This window comes from Anolis carolinensis, chromosome 5, assembly GCF_035594765.1.
Source record: "Anolis carolinensis isolate JA03-04 chromosome 5, rAnoCar3.1.pri, whole genome shotgun sequence".
Taxonomy (NCBI): domain Eukaryota; kingdom Metazoa; phylum Chordata; class Lepidosauria; order Squamata; family Dactyloidae; genus Anolis; species Anolis carolinensis.
This window is the reverse complement of record NC_085845.1, coordinates 82,885,927-82,905,250: the sequence shown is the minus strand read 5'-3', so window position 1 is coordinate 82,905,250 and position 19,324 is coordinate 82,885,927. Positions and strand designations below refer to the sequence as shown.

The window sequence follows — 19,324 nt, the reverse complement described above, 5'->3', positions numbered from 1 at the left end:
AGTCTTTTGGGGGATCCCCAACTGTTTAAAAATAAAAACATTCATAGAACTGGACTGCTTTACAAGGGTGCCCCAATATTCATGCTGCAAAGCATAGAGGACTAAATTGCAGACCAATGTAAGACCAATGGTCCATCTCATATCATCAGTTTGAATTTTGACTGGCACCAACTCTACCATCCTCCCAGTGATGCTATCCCAGAGATCTTAGTGAGTAAAGGCTGGACCTTCCATAAGCAGAACCAGTCATTGTGACACCAAAGATTTGGGGGTCTATCTTTTGAAAGAGCCATAAACTACATCGATGGTCCACCTCTACAATGATTGCTAGCCAATCTTTTATTCCCATTTCTGACAGGACAATTAATAGAATATTTAATTTACCTGTCCAGCTGTTGCTTTCCTTATGCTTCTCTTCTTACTCCTGTTCAAGACGATGTTTCCATTTTCCATTGTGAAATCATAACCTTTTTGTCGAAAATAGACATCACACCATGGCATAGCTGTGGGTTGAATCTTATAAACAGATGCCTGAAGTAGTAGCATATTCAGATTGATGTCATTATTTTGTTTGCTTATTTGCTGCCTTTTCATTGTCAGAGTATATATTTCCAATCAAACTATGTACAATTAAACAGCTGCACAAGTAAAGGGAACTCTGTCTTCATTGAGTTACAAACCGAAATTTACAGTATATCCCTTTGGAAGATGGATGGATCTAATCAAACTACAAAATATAATAACTACAAAGCAAATAAAACTACAAAATATAACACTATGTAACAAAATTTGAAAAAAAAACTGTTATTGGCTTGAAAGTATAATTTCCTGTTTATTTGTATGATGCTTACTTTGAAAGTAGTTATAACAACTACTGGAGTATAACACTCCAGAAATGTTGTTTTTGTTGCTGCCACAAACTATGGTTGTGTATATTTATAATTATTTTATGTTCCGGCATGGAGTGTTTGCCGTATATATGTTGTGCTCCACCCTGAGTCCCCTTCGAGGTGAGAAGGGTGGAATATAAATGTTTTAAATAAATAAATGTTGAATTGGTTGAGACTCTATCAGATATTAATTGAAAAACTATAGCAAAATGTGCTGCAGGATGACCCGCAAAAACAAAGTTTTTGCAGTGTAATAAACTTTTTCCATATTTTAATGATAGAACCAATGCGAAAATGACATTTATAACCGAGGAACAAAAATAGTGTTACATAGTGTAATAATTATAATCAAAAGCAAGTAGGAATAACAGGATTGAAGGAAAATCCCATCATGTATAAGCCATTGATTGGTTTTTTAATACTCAGAAGTGAGGTGTTATTGAATGAAAATAGCAACAACAACAACACTTTATTTATATCCCGCCCCATCTCCCCATGGGGACTCAAGGTGGCTCACAGGCATAAAAAGGCAAACATTCAATGCTTTGTAGTGCAATTTAAATAAAATACAATTGAAATAGTAGAAAACAAATAGTTATAAAAGCAATAATAACCATCCTATAAAACACATTAAAACAACAGTAAAGGGGAAATTTAAAAGCCATTTCCATAAACCATTCAAATAATGATATTTAAAATAAAATCTCACTTTTAAGTATTTGTAAAATTTTGGATTAATAAAAATTATTTACAAAAAATACAATCTCACTTTTGGAGATAGAGATGGATTATTAAATGCAGACGTAGGCCTATTCTAAGATCAAGTTATTTAAATTATATACCCTGGCATTGAACATCCTACATGAGGAATGAGGTACTATGAAAGAAGGCAGGCAGGTTATTCCTGTTTCTAGAGGTTTCTTGCAGCCTAGTTTACATTTTACTATCTTTTATATTTTTATTTACATTATTCTAGCTCTTATCTAAGTCTGGGCAATGACAAGAAATCAAATACCAGTAGTGAAGATCCAGGAAGTGGTGCTGCATCTTCTGCTTCATATATGTAATAATCCAAAGGTAAGAAAAAGTGGCCAGAAGCTGGTTTGGTACACTGGCGACCCACTATGTTGGGTAGGCACTCACATTGACCACTAGTAGAGGCACATCTAGCAGAAATGACAGGAACAGAAACAGTTCAATGCAACTTAAAATCATAGAAATAAGAACATATTGTCAAGGTACAGATACCACGAAGTCAGTCCCAAGTACAAAGTAACAATCTATCTATCTATATAAAAGAGTGATGGAATCCTGGCAACCGCCAAAACAACAAAACTAAACACCCCACAACCTCAAAAATTGACAACTCAACCCATCATCCACGCCTCTAGGTTGATACAACAAAAAGAAAAGAAAAATAAAGTCCTAATTAGAGGGAGAGGAATAATTGTTTTTATCCAATTGCTGCCAGTTAGAAGGCTAATCTCCACCCACTTGGTCTCCTAGCAACCCACTCACCCAGGGGACAGGCAGAGTTAGGCCTCACTTAGGCCTCTTCCACACTGCCTATAAAATACAGATTATCAGATTTTAACTGGATTAGATGGCAGTGTAGACTCAAGGCCCTTCCACACAGCTATATAACCCATTTATAATCTTATATTATCTGCTTTAACTGGATTATCTGGACTCCACACCTTTACCTTAACTACCACCAATTCCTCAATACTTTATTTCCCATACTACCATACTTCGCCACAGCAACGCGTGGCCGGGCACAGCTAGTAGTTTAATGAAGAAACAGATCAAAAGAATAAAGAATGCTTAACAGCAGCAAAATAGTATTCAAAAACAAACACAGACCAAACGGTCAAAAAGGAGGTAAAACAGAGTCCCAAAGTCCCAAAAAATCCCAACCCACTAACCAAAATACCCGGCAGAGGTATTTGCTATTGTTTCAGCGAACACGTTCCAAGGTGAAGTAAAGTCGTAGTCAAGCCGGTCCAGGGGTCATCCACAGCAAACAGGATACAGCAGCAGCGTCAACGTCCAATACAAAGTCAGGGCACAAGAGCAAACACAATGTCCAGAAGCGATCCGAGGTCCAAACCAAGAACAGTAGCAAATCCCAAAGAATCCATAAAGTTCAGGAATCACAACCCAGCATAACATGCAACCCAGCATACACTTTGCCAGTTGCAAGGTCCCTATTGCAACCAGCCCACCTTTTCTTACAAACCTTCCTCTGAGTTGCAATCAGCCAATGCCCAATCCTCAGCTGCTTCTGCATTTTCCTCCAAACTAGAATCAGACAACACCCCACTCTCAGCTGCCAGTTGTACTGCCCAAGCTGCTCTTTGCCTTGCCTGCCAAGCGGCCCTTCTCTTGCTTCTACTTACATCCTACCAAACAGCAGACAAATCATCTTCCCTCCAAGTTTCATTCCCAACAGATCTTCTGAATGTGCCACTACTTGTAGGCTCCTCGCCCACTTCTGCTACTTTTGTCCAATCCATCTCATCCACAACCTCATCAGTGTCACTCCCAGCACTTCTCATAGAAACGGCTTCATTGTCAAACCCAGCACCCCCAGCAAACCCTTCAAAAGACTCTTCATCAGTGGGTTCAGTAAGTATTTGCCGAATCCTCTCCTGCTGTTGCTCTTCTATAGGATCTTGTTCCCGAGTAGACCTTTCTGCCTGACTACTCTCCAACTCCCTGTTGTTACTACTACTCAGAGACTCATCCACAACACATATACAGTAGAGTCTCACTTATCCAAGCCTCGCTTATCCAAGCCTCTGGCTAATCCAAGCCATTTTTGTAGTCAATGTTTTCAATATATCATGATATTTTGGTGCTAAATTCATAAATACAGTAATTGAAACATAACATTACTGCATATTGAACTACTTATTCTGTCAAATTCATTGTATAACATGATGTTTTAGTGCTTAATTTGTAAAATCATAACCTAATTTGATATTTAATAGGCTTTTCCTTAATCCCTCCTTATTATCCAAGATATTCGCTTATCCAAGCATCTGCCGGCCCGTTTAGCTTGGATAAGTGAGACTCTACTGTACTATTCATTGGGGCAGGAGGCTTCTAGTATTATGTATGTATGTATGTATGTACTTACAGTATTTATATTCTGCCCTTCTCACTCTGAAGGGGACTCAGAGCGGATTACAATGCACATATACATGGCAAACATTCTATGCCATTAGACATACAACATATAGGCAGACAGGTAATTTAACATTTTCCAGCTTCCGGTGTCAAGAGTCAGACGCCAGTTAACAAACAAAACAGAGTTTATTCCGAAGATAAGCCAAAAATAACATAAACACAGAAAGTATCCTTGAAACACTTCACTTATCAGTGTTTCAAAAGTAGTTTGGACAAAAATAACTCAAAAACAAGCCACGCTATTTTCCCATGCTGGCATTCAATAAAAACTAAAAGACGCTTCAATTCAGCTTTGGAGAACAAATAAAGTTGACTGCAAGAAAATATGCAAAATAAACGAAGGCTTGAAACCTTCCAGAAGCTGCAGAGTATAACTGAAAGTGCAAAAGCCTCTTTTGGCTTCAAACCGTTTCTGAAAACAGACAGCCGGCTCTGCGGATTTAAAGGGACAGTTCCCAAAAGAAAAACAGCAAACTGGCTTGAAAACAAACAAACTAGAAGAGCAGTAAACTGCTTCCACGGTGCAGATAAAGCCGAAAGCTTCAAAGGGATGATTAATAGCTGTCGTCAGGAGAATCCAAGGTCAGGTCAGGAGGCAGCAGCAAATTCCGAAAGGCAAACCAGTAGTCAGAAGCCGGGAGTAGTCGTCAGTCAGAGGGCGTAGACAGAAGCCAGGTCAAATTCAATCCAAAGTCCGAAGAGGGTGCAGTCATCCAAACCAGGTCCACGATAAGACACAGCGAAAGCCAAGCCAGATGGTATCAGCAGCTAGAAATAGTAATCAGAATGCAGTCCAGGGAAACCCACACAGTTCCATCCCTCTGCTCCAGAGCAGTCCCAGATAACTTACATCCGAATCACAGTCCAAGTCCAGTCTTCACGGAAATACAGAGATCCCAATGGCGCCTCAGCAACACCTTGCCACACGCAAAGTGCAGTGGCCAAACATTCCCATTTTATTCCCCTTCCTCCTGGGTGACCAAACACTCACACCCAAACACCAGGTGTCCCAAATCTACTCAGAGTCCAAACTCCACACAGCTAGAGCTCGTGGATCCGGAGTACCTAGCAATTCGTCGGAGTCCCAATCATCCTGCCCACACTTAGCCCCATGAACACTTAAAGAACCATCCTCCCTTCTCCAAGCATCCCAATTGGGATCAGCTCCTGCAGAAACCCCAGGTTCAGTAGTATCCATAGGCCCCAAATCCCCAGACATCTCCGGTGGCTGTGCCCATTCAGTGCCCACTTCCCCAGCCACCACCTGTTCCTCAGCATCCATTTCCCCAAACTCCCCATCTGAATCTTCCTCAGAAGATCCCCCATATAGCTCTCTAAGTCGCTTCCTGCGCAACTCCTCCAGTGAACCCTCATCACGAGGGTTTTTTCTTCCTCTTCGAATCCCATCACCATCAACCATAATCCCCGAAGGCGCAGTCACAACATCCGGCTTCATGAGAGTATGCTCAATTCCAGCCACAGCAGGAGCTCCCACTTCATCGTCCACTTGTGACACCGAGTCCTTGATGGTAGTACTTCCTCATTCCTTTCCGCACACTGCTGTCAGTTTTTATGGTGTTGTAAATTAGTTAATTTATTTATTTATTTCCAACATTTGTATCCCGCCCTTCTCACCCGAAGGGACTCAGGGCAGCTTACAACAATGGCAACAATTCGATGCCCACATAAAAACAATATCAAACAACACATAAAATCAATTAAGACTATTCAATACAATATAAAATTACAATATATAAATTAGTTAAATTAGCCTCCCCGTATAAAGCGGTACCTAGAATTTTCTACTCAGACGCAACTGTTTTTTGAGCTGCTTAGGTGAGCAGCGAGCTAGGCTATTAATGGTCGGGAGCTCAATTCAATCCGGGCTTCAATCCCATGACCGATAGTGATTCATTGCAGCTGGCTACTAACCAGCTGTGCCACAGCTCGGCCCTTATTGCAATGCAAATGCGGTCCTACAGTAGCCAAATCAGACTAGCAGGCATCTCTATTGATTCTTAGGTCTAATGCTTAAGTCAATGTTTGTTTTATCCAATGGCAAAAAAGGGAAAGGATTATCCTCAGATTATGGACAAATCTATGTTACATCCACTACTTTCAAGGAGATTTTTTTGTGAAATATTCAGTCAATAAAAGTTGCCAAAGACTTACAAGTTATTGTAGGCACCACCAATGTCACAGTCACATGGAGAACATCCATATAAATTACTTCCAAGGCCCCAGTATCCTTGCTGCAGTAAAAAAAAAAAAAAAAAACATCAACAGGAAAAGACAATGCATTACTCCAGTTTCACGTTAAAATTAGGATTGAATTTTCTTATTTAATTTTACTTAATTTGGATTGTTGGATTGCATTTGAAAAGAGTTTGTTTGTGCACAAATTCCCACTGGAAAAAATGTGCAAGTATGGAGAGAGATAAACAAGGTTTGGTGTCAAAGTCTCTTGGAAACAAATCCAAAGCAAACCATTCATTTTCTAAAGCTGGTTCCCCTCTACTTGCTTCAACCCATAATACAGACGCATATAACACTTTCTAAGTTGCCCCATGCTCCTACATCCTTAGCAATGGTTAAGAAACAAATAATTTTCCATTCACTTCATCTGTTTCTGCTTTTTTTTTGTCTGCACTGAGATGCCTGTCTTGGATTTGTGATGTTATGAAAGGTGTGGATAAATGAAACTATGGATACCAGTACTACAGATACAAATCTGTCTTTACAAAGATATTGCAATCATTGCACTTTCCAATTCTTGTAGAGGCATCACTGTTTGTTTTGGAGCTGCTTTGTATTTGTTCATTAAGAGCTTTCCTTTGGAATCCCACAGAAGGAATTATTGAATGGTATGAAAAGGGGGGAGGGAAGGCCAATGAAATACAACAAGAACTGCAAGATATATGTTTGAGAGACTCTTGTACATACAATACATTCTTCACAATGTTGCCCAGTGGCAAACTGCTGGCATAAACACTCTCCAGTTACTGGGTTGCAAACAGAGAAAGTCAAACTTCCAGAAGGGTTGCAGTCGCAAGCTGAAAGAACAAGAGACACAAACCAGGAACAGTAAAATTTTCAAGGAACTGAAAATATCTAGCATCACTTTACAGACCATATAATATTCCACTGTATTATCCATCCAGGAATGCAAAAAGGCAGTTGATCAAATTCCAAAACTCCGGATAACCCCACCCAGCGGTTTCATGTAGATGTTAAAGAGCATGGGAGATATGGAACCGTGTGGGACCACACAGGACAAAGGCAGGTGTCTCCCAGCTTCACCATCTGGGTGCAGCCCTCCACCCATTGACTGAAAATTTTGTTCTGACTGATCTCTGAAGATGAAGCTTAGGAAAGATGATTGTTATTAGTTAAGCTAATGCTTTAAAAATATGTGTAGAAACTTGTGATTGGGACAGGTGATATGGAATAAACTTGCTTTCCTTCATTTTACATAGTACAAGTTTTCTTCAAAATAAAAACTGTCTGTGGACTTTATTACACAAGCCCATTACTCCACTACAGTCATGTTATCATTGATAGTGGACACATATCACATTGAGCACCTTCGATATCACACCTCTCCTCAGTACTAGAGTTGTGTATTTTGCCAATAAATGATCCCACAATAGTACTTCTGTACACCCTCGTAATCCCACTTTCCTGCACTACTGTACTTATAATAATAATAATAACTGCAAAAGGCCACCATACTGGGATCTGCGTGCATCATCTGAAAATACATCACACAGTCCTAAACGCTTGGGAAGTGTTTGACTTGTGATTTTGTGAAACGAAATCCAGCATATATATCTCACTAGCTTTGCCCGGCCATGCGTTGCTGTGGCTTATGGGAAGCCAACATTCGCTTATCCAGTGTTCTGGATTATCCAACACAGTCGGCCTTTTAGTAGTCAATGTTTCTGTAGTCAATGTTTTCAATACATTGTGATGTTTTGGTGCTAAATTCATAAATACAGTAATTACTACATAGCATTACTGCACATTGAACTACTTTTTCTGTCAAATTTGTTGTATAACATGATGTTTTGGTGCTTAATTTGTAAAATCCTAACGTAATTTGACGTTTAATAGACTTTTCCTTAATCCCTTCTTATTATCCAACATATTCACTTATCCAACGTTCTGCTGGGGTGTTTATGGTGGATAAGTGAGACTCTACTGTATATTTATAATCTTATATTATCTGCTTAGAACTGGATTATATGAGGCTACTTCTACACAGCTGTATAAAACGCACACTGAAGTGGATTATATGGCAGTGTGGACTCAAGATAATCCAGTTCAAAGCAGATAATATAAGATTATAAATGGGTAATATAGCTGTGTGGAAGGGCCTTGAGTCTACACTGCCATATAATCCAGTTCAAATCAGATATTCTGTATTTTATAGGCAGTGTGGAAGAGGCCTGATTGAAGCGGCCCTGGGCGCCATTAAATGGTTCAGTGGGTTGCTAGGAGACAAAGTGGGCGGAGCTTAGCCTTCTAACTGGCAGCAATGGGAAAAACAATTATTCCTCTCTCTCTAATTAGGACTTTATTTTTCTTGTTTTTTTATGTCTAAACACAGCGGGGAGGGCCATTTGTTTTGTTGTCAAGTTTCATGGTTCTTGGTTTTATAGTTTCACTGTTTTTATTAAGGTAGAAATGGACAGAACAGATTTATATATATAGATTTGCTGTATCAAACTGTGTCGTTGTGTCAATAATAATAATAATAATAATAATAATAATAATAATAATAATAATAAATTTTACTGAAATTGCATAATTACAGAATTTAAAAACAACAAAAAGGCAAAAATAAATACAAAACAAAAGGAAAACAACCAGCTTGGGAATAGGGGAAACAGGGAGAAGAAGAGACACCCTCCTTCTGACACCACTTTACTACCAGTAGAGGTGACTCACTGTACCAGGTAGCTTGCGAGATTGGGAACTATTGATGGGTTTTACCAATTAATAGGTGGAAATGGAAGAATCACCTGAGGGTAAGGCAAACTGTCAGTAGGATGCACACAATGTCATCATCGGGATCATCACTAAAGGTCTAGCTGCAATGCCGGTTTGCCTGATTTGTCATGGCATTGAGCCAATGATATGACACAGATTTGAGGCTCAGATTTAATAGATATAACTCTAAATGTTTTGCAAATCAAATCATTATAATCTTTTCTCAACTATGTCATTCTTTACTGTGTGTGTAGATATGGAGTGGGAAGAAAAATACATACATTGACAGCCAAGAGGATCACTGCCACTCATTCCATAGTAGTTTGGCTTGCACTTGTCACAACGAACACCTTCAACATTTTCCTTGCAACGGCACTGACCAGCAATAGTCCCAAGGACAGGGTCTGTATGATCTTCACACAGCCCATTGTACATTGTCCCTTCCGGATCGCAGTCACAGGCTATGAGAACATAGAAAGATATGTAGATCGGTGAGTTTAATTTGAATCAATATATCACTAAGTCTTTGCTAAGTGACACCTAGTTGCCACTTTTTATTATCTTGTCTTGCAAATATTAAATTACTGATTGATAAAAATAACACTACTGGGATAATTTAAATTTATATCAGTTGAAGTCTCTCTGTTAATATGGATCTAACCTCCCCAGGTCACCCCACAAGGATTTTTGACTTACGTATACAAGCCTGAGGGTCTGAAATTGCCTTCTGTGGGTCCCGATAAAAGAAAAGCTTGCACTGATCACAGTGTTGTCCCTCGGTATTATGCTGACAGTCTTCGCATACGCCACCACTGACACCATTATTGGAAAGGTAGACTGCCATATCAAAGTGGCAACTTTCAGAATGACCATTGCATTCACACTCTGAAACAGAATACAAAAAGGATAACATGTATTCTTATAAACCCAAGTACTGAATATAGATTCTGGATTTATTAGAACCATTACTTTGCATGAGACGCAAACAGCCTTTCTGTAGAAAGGAAGGTACATCCACAGATTCAGTTTACTGTACACTTTACTTTTAGCCACTGCAGATGACTATTGACAAGTCTAATAAAAAGCAAATAAATCACTTCTAGGTACTTTGGCAGGCATTTTCCAGTGATCCTTCTGCTGGCCGCCAGGGAGCATCATTGTAGAAATCTTTACATCTTTCACAGGACAAACCATCTGTGTTGTGCTCGCAGAGGCAGCTCCCATGGACCTGCAATAGGTCAACAACACATGTAAAACACAAAATCGTAATGAGTGCTTTGCTTTGCTTGAATCTGAGCCAATGTCTCTTCTGCAAGTTCCACAAAAATGAAACGGTGATGCAGAAGAGTATCTATGCATGTACATGCAGAACACACTCATTTGCTGCCCATTAGGTAAAGGTAAAGGCTTTCCCCTGACATTAAGTCTAGTCTAGACTCTGGGAGTTAGTGCTCATCTCAATTTCTAAGCTGAAGAGCTGGCATTATCCATAGACACCTCCAAGGTAATGTGGCTGGCATGACTGCATGGAGCGCCATTATCTTCCCACCAGAGCAGTACCTATTGATTTACTCACATTTGCATGTTTTTAAACTGCTAGGTTGGCAGAAGCTGGAGCTAATAGTGGGAGCTCACCCTGCTCTCCAGATTTGAACCACCAACCTTTTGGTCAGCAAGTTCAGCAGCTCGGCGGTTTAACCTGCTGTGCCACTGGTGGCTCCTTGCTGCCTATTAAATTTTTTGAAAAAGTTGGTTGTAAGATATATATTGCCAGCAAGGTAAATAGAATGGGATAACAACCTTGGGCACATTTAGACGCAGGAGAAAAGTTGGCATTTATGATCTCATGTCATACTAAATTAGCTATGCTGGCTTATTTGGGAACTTAGGCCTCTTCCACACAGCTGTATAAAATTGACATTGAACTAGATTTTATGACTGTGTGGACTCAAATAACCCAGTTCAAAACAGATATTGTGATTATCTGCCTTGATATTCTGGGTTATACAGCTGTGTGGAAGAGCCCTAAGCTTCAAAAGAACAGAGAGAAAGGCTTTCCCTTAAGAAAGAAACAACCTTGCTAACCATCTTCTGAAAATATAACCTGTAACTCTAGTACCACTTGTGTTGTATGAGGCACCGCTTCTTAAATTGTGGGTCCCGAACCCAAATGAGGTCCCCTTATCTCAATGTTGCGGTCCCCCAAAATTTGGTAAAAATAAAAGTTTTCTGAACATCACCAAGTGGCTGTTTTAGACATTTACAAGAATCTGCTGTGCAGTGTTTACAGTGTACTCTGCAGAAGATGCTTCAGTAGTACTTCATAAAAAGGAAAGCCAGCCTGTTTAGCAAGCCTTGCAAATGCTGATTTATAAGCCAAGGGAGGCTTTTTCAGCCCAAAAAAGGGATTAAAAATTCGGCTTATCTTTGAGTATATACAGCACATAAAGAGACACTTTCCTCTTGGAAAAGTGTGTCAGACTTGCAAGGGAATGCAGAGTCTGGGCACGCACCACCTTCTTTCAAGGATGCATGAATGAAGAAGATGGTGAGTATGCATGTGATAGTATGTATGTGGAGTGAATGCTGAGTGAATGTTTCCCCTTTCTCTGTGTAACTAATATAGCTATATAGGTCTGTGTGTCTACTTCTTTCTCTGAAAATGCCTAATAGCAACCTAATGTGTAGGATTGCCAAGCTAGGAGCAGTTCACATTGCAACATTATTTTCACACTTCACTTGTGGAGGAATCATTTTTACATTTCTAAACTCATAGGCAGTTCCTCTCATTATTCTCTTACGCACACTGTTCTTGGCAAGATAAATAATTCAAGTCCTTACACAGCATGGGCCATTTACTGAATTATACCTGCATCATTACTGCTGTGGTATTTTCCTGCCATTATCCAAATAATTATGTGATACGTATTTTTAGGACCATCTCTGCAATGACTCAAGGCAGCTGGGCTTTCACCTTAAAGAGCCTTCTTTAAAAAATGGGAAGATTTACAACTTACCATTCCAGGTTGATGGAACACGTCACCCCGCACGTTCGGCACAGGACCGCAGGAGCTGGCATGGCCATTGCAAAAGCAACTCCCACGAACAACCATTTCGTATAATGCATAGTAGTACTTTTCCAGAGGATTGTGATATTTTTGTCCAAGTAAAGTATCTCCAAGTGTGTGGAGCTTGGTAAAGTTGATTCTTAGGTTTGTAAAAGTGATGAGCTCTAGGAGTAGGAATGAGGAAATAACTGATGAATTTGGATCTTTTATATCAAACCAGACTAAAAAAGGTAAAGGTTTCCCTTTGACGTTAAGTCTAGTCGAGTCAGACTCTTGGGGGTGGTGCTCATCTCCATTTCTAAGCCAAAGAGCCGGCGTTGTCCATAGACATCTCCTAAGTCATGTGGCCAGCATGTCTGCATGGAGCACTGTTACCTTCCTGCTAAAACAGTACTTGTTGATTTACTCATATTTGCATATTTTTGAACCGACTACCCACCCTAGTTTGCTTATGATTCTCTATTCCAACTGGTAATGGATTTCTAGCCCTTTTGCACTCCTTCCATTGGAGGCCCCATTTACACTGCCATAGAAAATCCAGATTATCTGATTTGAACTGGATTATATGGCAGTGTAGACTCATATAATCCAGTTCAAAGTAGATAATCTGGGATCAGGGCAGTGTAGATCCAGCCTAAAATTGTAGATCTTAAACCACATGTGTGAAACTCAAGGTTCGTGGGCTTAATCCAGCCTGTCATGTCATTTTATGTGTCCCACCAAAGATGCTGGACTACAGCTCCTTTTATTTCTCCTCATTAGATATCATGGCTAGAGCTGATGGGCATTATGATGCAATAACATCTGGAAGGCTGCAGTTTGTTTAGTCAGGACAGTGGGGTTTGAATTTAAATATAATGATTGTGGACATGATGCCTGGCTTTAAAATGTCATTTAATCTTTCCTCAACCTCAGAGCCATAAGTGATGCAATTCCCATTTTCCGCAGTCCACATGGAGGATAATCGGAAGTGATGGGAGTTATTCAATAACATCAGGGGACTTAAATTGGGTAAAAACTAAAGAGCACTGGCCACTATGTAAAAAATATATATAGTTGGCTCTCTGACTCCTTTTTGTAAACCAAAGATGCTAGGGTCAAACTTGTGACCTTCTGCATGCAGTACAGTGTATCATTGAACTAGGATATTTTCAATGGGCTTGGCAAGTTTGAGTGCATATCCAAATGTGTTGAATTATTATGATCATCACAAAGACCCCACTGTGTTTGTATCCCATTTTTTTCTTGTTAGTTCAGAGCAGCATGCATGACTCTTCTCTCTGTTCACTGTAACATCGTGGTCATGCTGAGAGAAAGTGAATGGCCCAAGGTCACTCAGAAAATGTCATGGTTTTGAGTGAGATAGTTATGCGTCACTCAGCATTCCGTAAGGGAATCAAAGAATGATTAAAGGCACTTGAAAAAAAATGAAAATTATTCATACCTTGGATGTACGGAACATAAGGATTTTCTATTTCAAAGCTAGGATCCAAGGCTTTGAATATAACCTGTAAAAATACAAAATGTTCATAATTTAATGCACAAAAAGGCAAAAGCATTAAGTGAAATATATTCTCACACAGTGGATGACTAAGGATGATGTCATTAAGATGAAGGTTGCAGTCCTAGACACACTACCTGGGAGAAAGTTTCACTAAACTGGTAAGACTCCACTGTAAGGACTTCATCATAAGCAGTGAAATTAGCGTTTCTATACATTTAAGAAATGGCTATCGACAGATCCCATCACATGACACAAAGTGTTTTCCCCCTATGCTTCCTAAGTCGATTGACAATCAACTTCTTTTTCAATTCCCCATGTAGAGACGTGTAAAAATGCCCAATTTACCATGTGATGGGAATTCCCCCTTGCCTGCTTGTAAACATAATGAAGGCATCATCATGGAGGGAGGAGCTGAGATGGGCAGTATTATTCCTTATTTCCGCCATTACCATTTTGGCACTGGGAGGAAGGAATGGTAATTTATACCTCTATTTAAATGTAAAATAATTGGACTTACTTTTTGAATTGAGAGCTATCTGTACTTATAAAGAGAAATTATAATATCCAAAGAAAACGAGGGAGGAGACACCATGGGAGGAAAAATATGTCTCTCATGTGATGAGAAGGCAAATGGATAATTAGAAAGAAAGCGGAAAGAGGAAAACCATGTGATGGGGGAAGGAAAATTATCAATTTAATTTCAAAACAGGGTTTTGTGAAGCTTAAGGGGAAAATGATCCCAAGCTTTACTTATCGCGTGAGATGAAGTCCTAAACAGACCCAACATCCAAATCATCAAGATGACAAATACTTACATAATATACATACCTCTCCTTCAGCTGAAGGCTCAATATCAGAATACCTTGAATCACAGATAACATCTCCAATGTCTTTGGTTGGCTTTGAAGTAATGCCAGGGAAAGAAGTAGCACAGTCTTGGGCAAAATATCTATATACCTTCCAGGTCTGACCATAATCTGCAGACCGTTCCACCAGCATAGCAGCAGGACGGAAGGACTGTAAAATAAACAATGTCAGATCATTTCCAATTTAGAGTCTATCATGGTCACAATTATGAATATTTCAGGATTTGTAGGACTCAGGAGAAAACTCCACACCCGTATCATATTCCAGATTTTTACATTTCTGACAACCTAGTTATGGAAGATCTAGTGTTTGACATAACTCTCAAATACCGGTACAGTATTACGTAGTCAAACATGGTTCAGAAGTGTTCCAGATTTCAGAATGTTTGAATACGTGCATACACATAATGAGATATTTTGCAGAGTAGACACAAATATATTTGTATTGTTTTCTAAGCATCAAAAGTAATATAAAAGAACTTCTCATAAGACAGCTTAGCTGATTACATTATGTAACAAAATTTGAAAAAAAAATCTGTTGCTGGTTTGAAAGTGTTATTTCCTGTTTAAATGTGGGGTATTTACTTTGAAAGTAATTGTTATACTTCAAAAACTTTGTTTTTGTGGCTGCCACAAACTATGTTGAATTGGTTGAGACTCTATGAGATATTCATGGCAAAACTATAGCAAAATGTGCTGCAGGATGTCCCGCAAAAGCAACATTTTTGCAGTTTAATAAACCCTTTCCCTGTTTTTATGATAGAAACAATCAGTAAATAGGTTGTTGTGCATTTTCCGGGCTGTATGGCCATGTTCCAGAAGCATTCTCTCCTTAAGTCTCACCCATATCTATGGCAGGCATTCTCAGAGGTTGTGAGGTATACGACTTCTGTGGCAATCGACTTCTTTTTCAATTCCCCATGTAGAGAGACGTGTAAAAACACCCAATTTACTGTGTGATGTGAATTCCCCCTTGCCTTTTTGTAAACATAATGATGGCATTGTAAACATAATGAGGGAGGAGCTGAGATGGACAGTATTGATTTCTTATTTTTGCCATCACCGTTTTGGGACCGAGGAGAAAGTAACGGTAATTTATTCCTCAAGTTAAATGTAAAATAAATAGACTTACCTTTTGAATAGAAAGCTATCTGTATTTATAAAGAGAAATTGTAATATTCAAAGAAAACGAGGGAGGAGACAGTGGGAGGAGAAATATGTCTCCTGTGTGATGAGAAGGCAACCTCTGAGGATGTCTGCCATAGATGTGGGTGAAACCTCAGGAGAGAATGCTTCTGGAACATGACCAAACAGCCCGGAAAATGCACAACAACCCAGTTATTTCGGCCTTCAACAACACAATCAGGAAATGATATTTATATCCTAGGGACAAAAATCGTTATTAAAGGATAATATTTAAATAGTAAACAAACAAAGTAAACAGTATAAAAGTTAAAAATCAAATTGAAAATATAACTCTGTTATTCCACTTAAATATTACATTTTCATGTACCTTGAAAGTCAGGATAAGATGGCTGAATTGAAATACATTTTCCAAATCCAGCCTTATGCTAACATGGTCAACACCTGAAAATGAAACCAGAAAGCTTCAGCAAAAGAAATTACCTCTGCCTCATTAATGAATAAACTTAATATAGAACTCTAGGTTACACATATTTCCTCCATTATTAGGGAGATTAATTTCCATAAGACTAAAACTGCACATGTGTCACAGTCTTAAACTCCTTAGTCTCTGCAATAAATGAACACCTAAATTCTTTTCCACAGCGCAAAATCTTGCTGGTAGAAAAACACTTAAAATTTAGGATTTTTAATTACTTTGGACTCATAATTTGGGTTCACACCCACAAACAGCAGATATTAGGTTTTTAGAGGTCAAATATGTGAAGGTTTGATCTTCAGTTATTTTTTCAGCCTGTTTGGTTTTAGTCACAATCACACCCAGGGCTTATATATCTTCTTCCAAAGCAGTTTAAGCCATAGAGAGCCATAAGTACCCTCGCATAGTTCATTTAAACACGCCTGGGGCATCAGAAGAGTACAACTAAATCAAAAAGTTCAAGGCATAGCAGAAGGGGAGCCTCAAGCAGAAGGAGAGCAGAATTTAAATGAGTCTTTAAAGCTTGGTTCATTTCCTTTGATATTGTCCTTCCAGGAGAACTGCAGGTGTCCTGTTCTTCAGAATGAATGAATAGTTATATTGGGGGAAAGGTGACTATTAACTGTATCTTACCAGTGAATATTTGTGTATTTTTGGTCCTAACACCTGAGACTATCCCAGGTCAAGAAATGTTCCTTTCCATTCCTGCCCCCCTTTTGCCGCAGGGAGAGCAGGTGGGTTCAAGTTAGAAGAATGACAAAATCAAGGTTTCAGTGACTTCCACAACCCTCCTTGGCCCCAGTCAACGGACTTGTATTGAGGAAGACACAAAATATTACTCATACACACTGCTTCTGGTATGCAATATAACTATTCTATATATAAGCTCTCTCAGACAGAGAAGATCAGCCATCTACTCAAACGTATAGATTCAAAGTATCATAAAGTCAGATTTTGTATGTTTGTGGACAGTGAATTTCCAAGATAGCTCCAACTTCCAGTGAGTCCCACTAATGACAGATCTGGACCAAACTTGGCACACAGACCCTCCACCATGACCAACATAAAAGGGGTTTTTTTTTTTTGGGTGGGAGTTGATTCTAGGATCTGAAACTTATAGTTCACCCACATCCAGAGAGCATTCTGAACCCAATCAATGATGGATTTGGACCAAACTTGGCACACAGACCCTCCACCATGACCAACATAAAAAGGGTTTTTTTGGGGGTGGGAGTTGACCCTAGGATCTGGAACTTATAATTCACCCACATCCAGAGAGCATTCTGAACCCAATCAATGATGGATTTGGACCAAACTTGGCCCGCAGACCCAACATGACCAACTTTGAATACTTGTTTGGTTTGGAGGGAACTGACCTTGGATTTAGGGAGTTTTAGTTAACCCACATCCAGAGAGCAGTGTGAACTCAAACAATAATGGATCTGGATCAAACTTGGTATGCAGACCCAACGTGACCAACTTTGAATACCTGTGGGGTTTGGAGAAACTGACCTTGAATTTAGGGAATTGTAGTTCACCCTCATCCAGAGAGCAGTGTGAATCCAAACGATGATGGATCTGGACCAAACTTGGCATGCAGACCCAACATACCCAACTTTGAATACTGGTGTGGTTGAAACAATGACAGATGATGATGGAAGTTGTAGTTTACCCACATTCTTATGCATTTTCTAATAGGCCGATTCTTAAAATCCAAAACCCAACCATGAATACTTTTTATGTTTATCACTGCAAAAGAACTAACTTGGGCATCACTGGGTACCTAAGCTGGTATATAATAAAAATGAATGTATATATGTTTGTATGTATGTGGGAGATGGTGTATACATGTTTGTAGCTGATTTCCTATTGGCTCCCACTTCCAGAGAGTCCTGTGACCCCCACTGATGATGGAGCTGGATCACATATGGCACACAGATCTCCCACGACCAACAGAAAATACTGGAGGGGTTTGGGCAGAATTGACTTTGATTTTCCGGTGTTGTAGTTCACCTATATCCAAAGAGCACTGTGAATCCAAACAATGATGGATCTGAACTAAACTTGGCACGCATACCCAACATGGCCAACTTTGAATACTGGTGGAGTTTGGAGGGAACTGACCTTGATTTTAGGGAATTGTAGTTCAACCACATCCAGAGAACAGTGTGAATCCAAATGATAATGGGTCTGGACCTAACTTGGCATGCAAACCCAACATTTTATTTATTTATTTATTTATTATTTAAACTTATATGCCGCCACTCCCCTAGGGCTTGGGGCGACATACAAGAAAGCTAAAATCTAACAATTTAAAAACATCTTTAAAATACCTTTAAAAAATCTTAGAAACACATGACCAACATTGAATACAGGTGTGATTGAAACAATGACAGATGGTAATGGAAGTTGTAGTTTACCTACATTCTTATGCGTTTTCTAATAGGCCCATTCTTAAAATCCAAAATTCAACAATGAACACTTTTTATGTTTATCACTGCAAAAGAACTAACCTGGGCATCACTGGGTACGTAAGCTGGTATATAATAAAAATGAATGTATATATGTTTGTGTGTATGTGGGAGATGGTGTATATATGTTTGTGGCTGATTTCCTGTTGGCTCTCACTTCCAGAGAGCCCTGTGACCCCAACCAATGATGGATCTGGATTAGACATGGCACACAGAACCCCCATGATCAACAGAAAATACTGGAGGGGTTTGGGCAGAATTGACTTTGATTTTCAGGTGTTGATCGCCTACATCCAGAGAGCACTGTGAATCCAAACAATGATGGATCTGAACTAAACTTGGCATGCATACCCGATATGCCCAAATTTGAATACTGGTGGGGTTTTGGGGAAATTGACCTTGATTTTTGGGAGTTCTAGTTCACCTACATTCAGATAGCACCGTGAACCCAAAAGTCAATGGATTTGGACCAAACTTGGCACACAGATCTCTCTCTCTCCCCCCCCCCCCCCCCCCCATGGCCAGCAGAAAATACTAGAGGGGTTTGGGGGGAAGGGGGGGTTAACCCTGGATTCTGGGATTTATGGTTCACCTACATCCAGAGAACACTCTGAACCCAACCAATGATGGATTTGTAGCAAACTTGGCACACATACCCTACATGTCCAATTTAAGTACTGGTGGAGTTTGAGGGGGATTAACCTGCCATAATGTGAGTTG

At 39.5% G+C, this 19,324-nt stretch overlaps 1 protein-coding gene across 2 annotated transcripts in view; it reads right to left on the bottom strand.

Moving 5' to 3' along the window:
* lamb4 (laminin subunit beta 4) overlaps nucleotides 1-19,324 on the bottom strand; it is an 83,053-nt gene that overhangs the window by 41,271 nt on the left and 22,458 nt on the right. The window contains exons 5-15 of one of the 2 annotated variants that reach the window (XM_062981697.1): nucleotides 16,026-16,099; nucleotides 14,475-14,663; nucleotides 13,587-13,650; nucleotides 12,092-12,306; nucleotides 10,182-10,302; nucleotides 9,771-9,959; nucleotides 9,356-9,535; nucleotides 7,026-7,135; nucleotides 6,255-6,334; nucleotides 1,906-2,056; nucleotides 385-531 (exon numbers count right to left, since the gene is read on the bottom strand). In XM_062981697.1, the coding sequence (XP_062837767.1) occupies nucleotides 385-531; nucleotides 1,906-2,056; nucleotides 6,255-6,334; nucleotides 7,026-7,135; nucleotides 9,356-9,535; nucleotides 9,771-9,959; nucleotides 10,182-10,302; nucleotides 12,092-12,306; nucleotides 13,587-13,650; nucleotides 14,475-14,663; nucleotides 16,026-16,099 (1,520 nt within the window). The remainder of the gene's footprint in view (nucleotides 1-384; nucleotides 532-1,905; nucleotides 2,057-6,254; nucleotides 6,335-7,025; nucleotides 7,136-9,355; nucleotides 9,536-9,770; nucleotides 9,960-10,181; nucleotides 10,303-12,091; nucleotides 12,307-13,586; nucleotides 13,651-14,474; nucleotides 14,664-16,025; nucleotides 16,100-19,324) is intronic. The other variant, XM_062981698.1, reaches the window with a different exon arrangement.